At 38.6% G+C, this 12,500-nt stretch overlaps 1 protein-coding gene across 4 annotated transcripts in view; it reads left to right on the forward strand.

The window, feature by feature from the left end:
- Positions 1-12,500, forward strand: part of LOC125025928 (diacylglycerol lipase-beta-like) — a 36,961-nt gene that overhangs the window by 7,301 nt on the left and 17,160 nt on the right. For all 4 annotated transcript variants that reach the window (XM_047614266.1, XM_047614267.1, XM_047614269.1 and 1 more), the window contains exons 5-12: positions 764-861; positions 1,040-1,204; positions 1,322-1,511; positions 1,804-1,927; positions 2,042-2,152; positions 4,533-4,677; positions 5,442-5,572; positions 12,346-12,462. In XM_047614266.1, coding sequence (XP_047470222.1) covers positions 764-861; positions 1,040-1,204; positions 1,322-1,511; positions 1,804-1,927; positions 2,042-2,152; positions 4,533-4,677; positions 5,442-5,572; positions 12,346-12,462 — 1,081 coding nt within the window. The remainder of the gene's footprint in view (positions 1-763; positions 862-1,039; positions 1,205-1,321; positions 1,512-1,803; positions 1,928-2,041; positions 2,153-4,532; positions 4,678-5,441; positions 5,573-12,345; positions 12,463-12,500) is intronic.

The raw sequence follows: 12,500 nt of genomic DNA on the forward strand, positions 1-12,500 counted from the left end.
TATTATTTATTTATTTATTTATTTATTTTTAATTTTTATTTTTATTTTTATTGTTATGGTTAATGTTATTGTTATTCTTGTTGCTATTTTTATTATTGTTGTTAATATTGTTTATTATTATTATTATTATTATTATTGTTATTATTATTATTATTATTATTATTATTATTATTATTATTATTATTATTACTATCATCATCCTTATTATCATTATTATTGTTATTGTTATTATTATTTTTGTTGTTGTTGTTATTATTTATTTATTGTTATTATTATTATTATTATTGTTGTTGTTGTTGTTGTTGTTTTGTTGTTATTTATTTTATGATTATCATTTTCATTATTATTATCACTATCATTGTCATTATCCCAATTGTTATTGTAATTATGAATAACATTATCATTTGTTAAATCATTATCAAAATAGCATTATTGTAGTTACTATTATTGTTCCTAATATTTTTGCTTTCTGTGATGGTAACGTAGATGTGATAATGAGACATATAATTGTATTGTGTTGCTCATTTTTGTTTTAGACTTTTACTTTGCTTTGAATTTTGAATATACAGTATAATTTGGATTGCTTCAAATTAGAATATCTGTAGTTCATATAATCTTTGGTAATTTTATGGTTTTATCTGCTATGAAAATTTAATTTTTGGAGTCTTAATATCACAAGGAGGAGTTGCATATACTAATAAATGCATCTTGAAATATAGCTCTTAGTATCTTTTTCTTTGGGGGGGCCTATTTCTACCATCAGAACTCACTACATCCAGTTGTGGGAGAAACGCTGTCGATTCCTGTGTTGCTTGACATCTAGAGATGAGAATAGCTCAGAAGCCTTCAAGAATGTTGCAGGTATGGCCAACTTAGAGGACAGAATTTAGATGTGCTGTTACTGAATCCTTCTATATTATCAGAAATACTGGTATTTCCTACCCATAGAATGGAGGACTAATGATTTTCAATGGTAGAGGAGTCCTCAAGACCAGAGAGAGAACACCAGTCATGATAAGCCCCTTCCCTTTCTTTCCAGATGTATTTGCCTCACTGTTTGAAGAGAGTGACCTTGTGGCCTCAGATGTGGCTGCAGCCCTGGTGCTCCTGCGTCTCAAGAGGAAGCAAGAAGAACGCCAAGAGGAAGCCATTAGGAAAAATAACCTTCACCTGCCTCTAAGTCGCTCCTCCACAGCAAGCATTGGTAAGGCATGACTGGTTGTGTGTAACTAGCAAGAAGAATGTAATAGCTATATAAAGAAAAGGACTCCTGAAATTTCATCTTTGAAGTGTAAGAAGGAAAGGTTATTTCAACCAACAGGTGCCCTGCAGAGTGAAGGTGCATTACCCCACCAGCAATCCCCTCGGCCAGAATGGATGAAAGTGGGCAGTGCTTATCACTTCATGAAGTTTGCCTTGGCTTCCTATGGATGGCCATGGTTTGTGTATGGCCGTTTCTGTCAGGCTTGTTGTTCCCTCTGGAAGCATCTACACTGCTGTGCAAACTGCAGGTGTGTCTGAGGATTGTTGCTTTTGATATGAGTGTTGCTCAAGTATAAAGGGAGAAGGAAGGATGGATTAGGGGAACATTTTGGATCAAAAGAGGTAATGCATGCCATGTGTTAGGTGTGTGCAGGTGTGAGTACATATATGTATGTTTCTGCATTTATTTATTTGTGTATTTTTATTTAGATTATATTTCTAGTGATATATGAATATGTAATGCATTTTAACATTTTCTTTTTTATGCACAAGTCTAAGTAAAGAGGAATCTCCTAAATGATCTTGTTATTTGTATTACAGGGCGGACCCATCCCTAGATGCAAAAGACAACTGTTGCCTATGTAATACAGCTGCACTGAAAGCTATAACAGGACTGGATCAAGAAAGCATTTCATACATCACATTCCATAATAAAATTTATGAAGTATGTTTTTTCAATTTTTGTTTGTTTTTCTCTGTGTAAGACCATATGAGAGTATTTCATGGTATTGGTTTTGCACTGATTTTGTTACCTATAATTGCTATGTATTTTTTGTAGGTTCCATTTTTCGTTGCCATTGACGATGAAACAGAGCATGTTGTGGTGGCCATCAGGGGGACATTGTCTCTTCAGGATGCTATTACAGACCTAACGTGCCAGTGCACAGAAGTAAGTTTATCAACATAGCTCCCTCTCTCTCTCCCTCTATTTCCTTTTCATGGAATCTCTCCTTCCCACTCTCTTTCTCATCTGTTTTGTTCTAAATTGTGCTAATATTAAGTTGAATCATAGTCTAGTCTTTTGGACTTCATACCATTAGTCTTTGGCCCATTGATTCTAAGAACACATGCATATATGCACTGTTGGCAGTGTTCTAGTTTTAATAACCACTTGGATCCAGATGCTTCACTGCCCGCACATGGCCTAAAATCCAAACATTAGGCTAACATGAATAGCTACTCTGATGGGTGTGTGCTTTGTAGACCTGGTGCACACGAAAACTCATGCTATGACAAGACTTCATGCCTCCCATTTGCAGTATTATTTTCTCTTTTTCTGGATAAGCAATTTTATTTATTTATTCATTCATTTATTTTATTATTATTATTATTATTTTTTTTTTTTTTTGCGTTTCACATCATCGGGATCGTAGGGGTTAATTTTGTTTACACAGGTGGCTCTAGAAGCACTTTGTCACTAAAGAGTCAATTACTTGGCCTATTTGGTCTCTCCCATTTATCTTGTTTCTTGAACATTTGAAAGAGAAGGTACTGCCATGTATGTATGTCCAGTGCTCACTATGAATTTAGTTTATTACTTGTCTTTCACCTGTTTTCCCTTTTCCTTGATTTTTATATGTATTTTCTTTTATCTTATATTGCTGGTAGCAATGTCAATAGCATTATAATAATTAATATTAATACCATTAGTAATAAAAACAATTTCTTGAAAGCTCAAGGAAATCAGTGAAGTCATTGATGTCAACTAATTGAAGACTTGATGGCTAAGCGCTTGTGGAACCATCTATGTGTAGACACACTTCATAAAACAATACTACAGTGAATACCACATTTTCCAGATAGCACTGGTTTAATAAAGTTTTAATAAGAGTAAGGATACTTACATTAATGATAGTATTATTAACGATGATAATAGTAACAAAAAAAAGGACTTTATATTCCAAAATTTCAAGGAATAGGTTAAAAATTTAGATCAGGTGTGCTTTGTAACAGAATCTTTGGTGGTTAAAGAATATATGTACCCAGTCCTATGGTGTTAAACAAGTAAATAGGAGTTGGTGAGCTGTCTGGGCCTGTGGCAAGGTTTGTTTAAATGCAGATGCAGACCCTTATTTGCTTGTCACACCTATAAATGGCTTAGACTGCTAGGGTCATTTATTCAGTGATATCCCTTATGTTTACATAAGCATTTGATTGGTTATACCAGTATGGTATTACACTTAATTACTGACAAATACTACTTGAATAAAAGTAATTTTGTTTCATTGGAAGTGAAACCAAGGCATTTGTTATATTTTTAGACTGAATATGGCAGGATCTATACACAGATACAACATGTAGTGCAGCTGGAAGCAACCATAGATACAAGGAGCATCTTCTTATCCCAGGAAATATATAAAATTCCCCTTCATCTGTCACATAAAGTTGGCAAGGCCAGATATGTTGCATTGCTGTCATTATAAGCATGCCTGGAGCTGCTGCTGCTATTAAGTATTTGGCCAAGTTTATTTGGCTATATCTCATACATGTCACATGAACCATCTTCACCAGAGGATTCAAAGAAGTTATTTCTGTAATGGATAATTAGAGTGACACTGATACAATAAGTATCAAGTCATCCATTTTTATGCTGTATTGTAAGTAATGAGGGTATGACATGTGACCAGACATATTAATCCAATCTATAGATCAAATTTTCTGATAAATTATGTTCATGTTGAATATTCAACTAAAGAAGAACTATGCATTCATTCTCCATAGGAAGAATACATGCCATCCATGACATGGCCTTAATTCACCATGGCAAAAATACATACCATTTGTTGTGTAGCTTAATTCACCGTAGCCAGCATGCACGTTTTCTGTGGCACAGCATGTATTCATTCTGACAAGAATACATACCATCTGTGGAATAGCTTTTATGGTAAGAATATATACCATCTATAGTGTGGCCAAAATTCCCCATGGCAAGAACATATGACATCATTGCCGTGACCTAAATTCACTATTAAGATGATAAGGTAGGCATATGCTGACTGATGCACAGCCTTTACTTGTAGGTTCTGTAGGTCACTACCTCCCTATGTGTGTTAAGAATAGTTGTGGCCCTAGCCACCCATGACATCAGAGAAGCTTGAACCCCTGAACACTGAGTCAGTACTTGGCCATGTTAACCCATTGAGCCATTTGAGTAATCATATTTACTAAGGAAAGAATAGATAGTTTAGTCCACATAGACAGTGACAGAAGTAGATCCCATTTGTGTTCACAGGGGAAAGCACATCAATGATTTATTTTTGTTCCTACAGGTGGAGGGTGCAGGGCTTCCAGAGGGTTGCCTGGCTCACAAGGGAATGGTTCATGCTGCCAAGTTTGTTCAACGCAAACTAGAGGAGACGAGGGCACTGAGGGAAGGCTTGGCATCGCGTCCTGGGTATGGGGTTGTCATCACAGGTAGATTTTCTTGTTTCTCTTATACTCATTTCTTGGGTTTTGATTGTTCAGTGGTTTAGTGGTGAGTGATTGTAGTGTTTGATACATTATGTAGAATTAGCCTTCTGTAGCTTGCTTTTGCTATTTTATTCACTATTATTGTTGTTATTATAATAAAAGTAATGATAGTAATAGTAATTTTGATAGTGATGATAATATGATCATAATAATGATAATGATAATAATAGTTATAATGATGATCATAATCATAATAATGATAATAATAATTATGATCATAATCACAATAATGATAATAATAATTATAATAAATATAATGATAATGATGATAATAAGAATACAGTCCCAGCAGAAAGGTGAGGAATCCATTGGATGGTTGTGTGTCTACCAACTTTCCATGGTTACCACCCATGCAAGTCCTCAGATGACATAATATTGGTATTTGGCAACTTGCCCTCAAGTTCCCAGCACCACAGATTGTGGTCAGTCTAGCATGCTGTGTCTGTCATGTCTTATGGAACTCTAGTGTATGTCAATTTGTAGTGGTGGGAGTATCAAGAAGATTTGCCAAGTACCAATATAATAAAATCTTAGCATTTGGTAGTGTGGCAGACTTGGAATGTGGACAGACACCCAACCACTTGCAAATTCCTTAGACTTTTTGTGGGTAATGTCATTGTAACTACAATTTTGCTGGGGAGGACTTTACACACTACTTATGGGGGAAATGGGTTAAACCCTTATATATATATCTATTGTGTTTGCAGGCCATAGCTTGGGTGCTGGCACAGCAGTAGTCTTGGCAGCTCTTATGCGACCACAGTTTCCCAACCTCAAGTGCTTTGCCTTCTCTCCGCCAGGTGGGCTATGCTCAAAGGAATTTGCCCTGGCCACTCAGGTAAAATGCTGTGTTGTGGGGAAGAAATTAAGCTCTTTTGTAGATGATGACTGTGGTGATGATTATTATTTATTTACTTTTTTCCTTTCTTTTCTTCTCTTTCTGTTTTATTTTTGTTCCCACAGTTCTCTTTACCTCTCTTCTTTTTTTCTCTCTTCTTTATTGTTTAATCTTTGTCTTACATTTTTTTGCAATTTTCCTTTTTTTCTCTCTCACTTCCTGCAATTCTCTTGTTCTTCTCACACATCTCTCTTTTTCTCCTCTCTTTATCCTCTCTCTCTCTTCTCTCTTTTCTCTTCTCTCTTCTCTCCTTGTGTGTAGTATTTCAGGTTCTTGTATATACAGTAGTTAGGAGGATGTTTACAACTCACAATGCTTCTTTGTTCTTGTGTATGTCTTTCTGACAGGCATGGAAAACCTCAGTAGGGTTCATTTGATACAACTGAGCCACGGCAAATGCTCCCTATGAACTGTTACTCCTCTGTACATAGTAGTGAATAAGTGGTAGGTGTACCTAACAAAAAAAAAATATAGTCAAAATTAACTTAAAAGTTTAAACATGCATACTAATACTCTTAACCCAAATCCTCCGGGTCGGTGATCCCTGGCTCTACGGGCATTTCCGGGAGGCTACCGCGTAGGCCTAAACTCATATTCGGGGGACTTATCCCGTGGGGTGGGGTATGGGCTACACACACATAGCGCGGGATTACTCCAATGCTTCTTGGTTTTACTAAGATTGATGAAAACTGTATGTATAAAATCGAGAAGAAATAGTTTTTTGCGACCTTATATTGGAAAATGTATTCAATTTCTCATCTTTTTTACTGTTTTATTATATTATCCTTTCTCCATACTGTCCATATCAGATATTATAGGGGAATACACAGCTTTTGTATTATGGTTTTATATCATGTTCAATGATGAGGATGCGAGGTTTGGTTGACAGAAACAAAGTTTTACATCAAATTTTTATTTTTGTTTTCAAGTTATATGATATTTTGTAAAGCATGTAGGACATAGTGCGACATCGCAGAGCTGACAAATGAAGCGAGACATGGTCCTTTTTCCTTTCGTCTGTCGGCAGAATTTGTTGCGCCGATACTTCCCACCTTCATTCTCTTCAATTGTGTGTGTCATATTGTTGGAGCGGGGCTGGGAAGGTGACCGGGGAGATTGCGATGGTGTTGCCGCTCACTGAGGTGTCATGCTCCTTCGCCTCCTCACCTTCATCCCCATCGGCCGCTGCAGCAACTCAGCTATAAGCTGGAGGCGGAATTCCAGTTGTGTCATCTTTCCTCCTAACAACTTATGCACTGCATGTGCATTTATGATTGCCATATCCAGCAGGTTATAGAACAATTTTACATACCATTTATTTGTTTTTCTAGCCGCTGGATATGACTGAGCAAGCTGGTCGCTTATGTCCACCCCTTTCATTCCTTTGTTGTAGTCGACAACACTCAGCGGTTTTCTTCTGATCTCCCCTCTTCTATTGGGTGGGAGGTTGACCATCTCATCTCCCCTGTGGATGGTAGACAGGATGTTGACCTGCTTCTTGTCAAACCATGACATTGCCAACATCCCTGCCCTCGAGGTCCTGATGTCAACTTCGCCCTTCCTCTTCACTGATAGGTCCTTTGGCATGAATTTCCTGTTTAGCCTTACAGTTCCGAAAGGTCTCTGTCTTCTGGGACTGTAGGTAGTGGAAGAGGGTGGGCGAGGAGTACCAGTTGTCAAGGTACAACTGGTATCCCTTTTCGAAAAGACCTGCTTCATGCATGAAGTCTACCACTGCTTTCATGCTTGCGGGAACGTCACTTCGGTCTTGCCCCATATGTACTCGGAAAGCCGATGTATACCCTGCTGCCTTCCCGTCACTTGAACACAATTTGTATACCTTCATGCCAAACCTGGCTCTTTTGGACGGGTTGTACTGGACAGCATGATGACGTCCCCTGTAAGCCCACAGTGACTCGTTGACGGCTATCTTCTCCTCCAGAGTGAAGACTTCCTTGAAGGTCCTTTGCAGCGTGTCCATTACAGGCCTCAGTTTCCACAACCTGTCGTCTGCTGCTGACGGATCTTCATTGTCGCTGAAGTGGAGGTTCGCCGTCAATAAGTCATATCGATCCCTCGTCATAGTCTGGCGGAAAATAGGACTGTTTACAAGGGGATTATCTGACCAATAATGCCTGTAAGACGGTTGGGGCTGTACACCCATTAGCAGACGAAGACCTATGTACTTCTGCAGCTCCTCTGCTGTGCTGTCTTCCCAGGCCTTCATATGCGACGATTGGTTAGGCGGTTGCTGCTGAGCGTACAAATTCGTCTGGGTCCCCAATGTCTGCCAAAGGTCAGGGGGGAAGAAACAGTCCAGGATCTCCTTGGGCGTTGAGTCCTCCTCAAGTCCCAGTTCCTCCTTCAGGCCTGGAGTAACGCAAAAGCCGTGGCGACACGGCACGTTCTCCTCCTTGTACCAACCTTTCCATCCCTTCGACCCAGGGGCGTTGCGGGCGGCCTGTCGGCGGGCATACTCCAACAAGGGCTCATCGGAGTCGATGGAGGTGTCGTGGGCAGAGACGTAGTCAAGAGTGACTTCGTCCCGGTCCAATTCATCATAGGTGTAGTCACTATCTGCATCGTCCCCGTCGTCGAAGTAGTCGGGATCGTCTACCTGATCCTCGTCCACTTCTTCCTCGTCCTCCCAGTCGGAGTCTCCAAGCAGGGGAACGGCAGGCACTGGAGCGACGACGGGTTCGCGGGATGTTGATGGCTGAGGCTCACCCACGTCCGTGAAAGAGATGAAGCCTTCACGGGCGTGTGCTCCCTTCAAGGCAGTGGGCGCTAATAAATCGCTTCTGCGGCCAGATGGTCGGCCAGCAGAATAGCAAGAAGCACGAGTGCAAGATACTGTGATAATACGAGGCATGTTCAAGGAACAGAGGTCTGGCTAACAGTGATTTTAGTCAAAAGGTAAGGTCATAGGTCACCTCGTCACCGTCAGATTTTTAGCCGGCTTCGTTTGTATAATTGCATCCGGCCTCGTTTCCAGAAGAATGCTTGTTATGGGGGAGGAGCAATGAGGGATCTCCTCAAGATCGAATCTCCGTCACCTCCGTAGCTGACTTCGTTTGTGAAGATAGCAAAAATGACTTAGTAACATTGTTCATGTATTTGTCTTACATAATAGTCTTTATACGTTTTTATGATTATGATTATGTAACAATATAGAGCCTCATTAGCATGTATTCTCCAAAAATGAATAGAAATGTAAAACGTTATTGAAAGGTGAGTAGGGAAGTCCTTAGATTCAATGTTTTCTTTTATAAAAATTTGCGAACAAAGGTAAAACACGAAAGAATAAATTTTAGTGTGGCTGAGAATGATTTGAGTCATCAGATAAGTTTTTATATATCACCTCGTCACCATCACCTTTTTAGCAGACCTCATTTGTATTATTTCCAGCACAAGATAGGGGGAAGAGGGGGGGGGGGTGGAAGGTGGGGATGGGGGGGACTGGGGGGAACTGGGAGGGAGGATGGGGGCATGGGGGGAAAGGGAACTCAAGAACCATCACCATCAGTTCCGTGGGAATGGAAAGTCCCGAAAAAAAAAAAACGTGAAACTGAGACCATCATCACTCATGACGCCCGGAAGCAAGGGTGCTGTCATCTATCATGACGGCTGGAACATTGGCCAGTAAGGTGCCGTCATCTCTTCATGCCACCCGGAAGATTTGGGTTAATATGCACAGGATACTTATTTTTCCTCTAGGTTATTCCCTTAATTTTCTTCATCCATATTTGAGAGAATTGGCCTTCTTCTCAAGTTGGTGGTTGTCAAGGTCAAAGTATTGTGATACTTACAAGTGTGTTGTAAAAGAAAAAAAAAAAAGATAATAATAATTAATTGGAATGGATGTTTTCTAAATCTTGTGTAAGAGAAGTATCAAAGGTAAAGGAACTGAGGGAGACAAAATCATCTTTGACCAAAGTATGCATAAATGAGATCTATATAATAGAAATTTTAATTCCTTGTTTGATGCATGGATGCATTAACCCATTGCCACTGAGAGGGCATGTACATACTTGCAATGTCTGCTGTGACTTTAATTTTGCTTACACAGATTTACAAGTGCTTAGTCACCAATTAGTCAAGTATTAGTCCTACCCGATTGGATCTGTGACCCTTTTCCTTGATTTTATGAAAGATTTTTATTTTATTGGTACTACTTTTGTTAAGCCATTGGATCTGAGTGATGAGGACTTCTCATGATGAAAATAAATGGCTGATCGGCAGGTGACAGGAATGTGTTGGTAACCCCTTCCTGATGGGTCACACCATAAGGCTTCAAAACAAACCACTCAATCTGTGGCTGTATGCCGCAGCAGCTTGCCAAAGCGCTACAAGCCAGTGATTCAGCTTGATGTCCTGAACTCCCGCGCTCAAAGTTGGCGTGTTGCCATTGATCTCCAGACCGTAGAGTTTTTAAAAAATTATCTTCACCTGTCATCAAGGGGTAAAGGAAACATTTGGCTGAAGGCCTGGGTAAGGGGAATGTCTTGTCTTGAGATATAGTTGCCAAGTGGTAGGTGACAGGGATATCTCACTGTGAGTGCATAAAGCTTTTGGTTAGAGGTTAGATGTAGTGGACATTTAGGTATGAGCTCTTGCATGATTTTCACTTGGAAATGAGGGTAGAATGTAGTATCCATGAGCCATGAGCCATGTTTGGAAGAGTGCCTTCTCTAAGTAGGACACTCTTTTCATGCAGAGGATTCTGTTCCTGCGTGCTGTGACTGGTGGTGCAGAGTATTCTCAAATTTAATAATGATAATAATGATAGTGATAATGGTAATAATAATGATAATAATAATAAAGAACACCATGTTACTAATTGTCATTATTATTGTTATTGCACAGAGGTGTAGACCACCCAGAGATATAATAAGGAGTCTGCTCAACAAAAAGTCAATTACCATGTGGATACAGCATAACAAGTGACAAAGTGGAAAAAAGTCAAAGCCGCATAAAATGGGTATGCAGAAAATGAGATAATAACAATTTAAAGAGGAGGCAAGGAGTTTGATACTATGCATGAGCATTTGTGTAGGCTAGGCCTATAAACCACACGTCTGAGAGAATTGCCAGTCAGATAATCTTAATCTGGTCCACATAGAAGCTGCAAGGCACCAGAATCCACCGGGTTAATAACATTATAAGAACTGTAATGTCAGTTATGAAAATGGCAGGAATTACTTAAGCAGTATTAGAAAAATAAGCTTTATCCTGAAAATTCAAGGAATGGGGAATTTACTTGAGGCCAGGCAGGCATACTAATTGACTTCTTAGTGAATTAGCACTTGTAGAGCCATTTGTGTGACAAAATTCATAAGATAACACCACAGTGGGCAATGCATGTACCTAGTGCTAATGAGTTAACATGAGTTTAATCTTTATGAGATGAATCAAGGGTATTGTTTAATTTCACTTTCTTCATGCTAAACTATAAAGAACTAACAGGATTTTTCTACCATTTGTGAACCCTTACCCCAGACAAAATTCTGTCTGTAATAGTGCAAAATTCCTAATGATATATGCATTTTCATTATTCTTATTTTCTATTATGAGGTTGAGTTTTTTTCTTTAGAACTTCAAAATAACTTTGTAGTGATAATGGTAATAATAATGATAATAATAATAAAGAACACCATGTTACTAATTGTCATTATTATTGTTATTGCACAGAGGTGTAGACCACCCAGAGATATAATAAGGAGTCTGCTCAACAAAAAGTCAATTACCATGTGGATACAGCATAACAAGTGACAAAGTGGAAAAAAGTCAAAGCCGCATAAAATGGGTATGCAGAAAATGAGATAATAACAATTTAAAGAGGAGGCAAGGAGTTTGATACTATGCATGAGCATTTGTGTAGGCTAGGCCTATAAACCACACGTCTGAGAGAATTGCCAGTCAGATAATCTTAATCTGGTCCACATAGAAGCTGCAAGGCACCAGAATCCACCGGGTTAATAACATTATAAGAACTGTAATGTCAGTTATGAAAATGGCAGGAATTACTTAAGCAGTATTAGAAAAATAAGCTTTATCCTGAAAATTCAAGGAATGGGGAATTTACTTGAGGCCAGGCAGGCATACTAATTGACTTCTTAGTGAATTAGGACTTGTAGAGCCATTTGTGTGACAAAATTCATAAGATAACACCACAGTGGGCAATGCATGTACCTAGTGCTAATGAGTTAACATGAGTTTAATCTTTATGAGATGAATCAAGGGTATTGTTTAATTTCACTTTCTTCATGCTAAACTATAAAGAACTAACAGGATTTTTCTACCATTTGTGAACCCTTACCCCAGACAAAATTCTGTCTGTAATAGTGCAAAATTCCTAATGATATATGCATTTTCATTATTCTTATTTTCTATTATGAGGTTGAGTTTTTTTCTTTAGAACTTCAAAATAACTTTGTAATGTGTTTTTAATTTATTAAAACCTCATTTCATAGCCATAAGTAGAGTGAGAGCAATTGCAACTCAAGCTTTAGTCTTTGTCATCTATATTTTCAAGTAAGAGAATGGAACTTATGCAGTAAAATATGTCACCATCTCATATGTTTTGTTTTTCATTACAAATATTATTAAGGTTTTGGAGATCTCTGTTGAAAAATAGGGATTATCATTCTTCTCACAGAACCAGATTTTCTGTGTAGATATATATTTTTACAACTCATTGTTGCAAATTGCAGAGCTTTGTGATGTCAGTTGTTGTGGGTGATGATCTTGTGCCTCGTCTGTCCATGAATTCCCTCCACGATCTACGCTACAAGATCATGTGTGTCCTGAACACTTGCAGACAGCCTAAGGTAATTTACATTCATGATTTACAGTGTTGTAGAGACCC

This window comes from Penaeus chinensis, chromosome 5, assembly GCF_019202785.1.
Source record: "Penaeus chinensis breed Huanghai No. 1 chromosome 5, ASM1920278v2, whole genome shotgun sequence".
Lineage (NCBI taxonomy): Eukaryota > Metazoa > Arthropoda > Malacostraca > Decapoda > Penaeidae > Penaeus > Penaeus chinensis.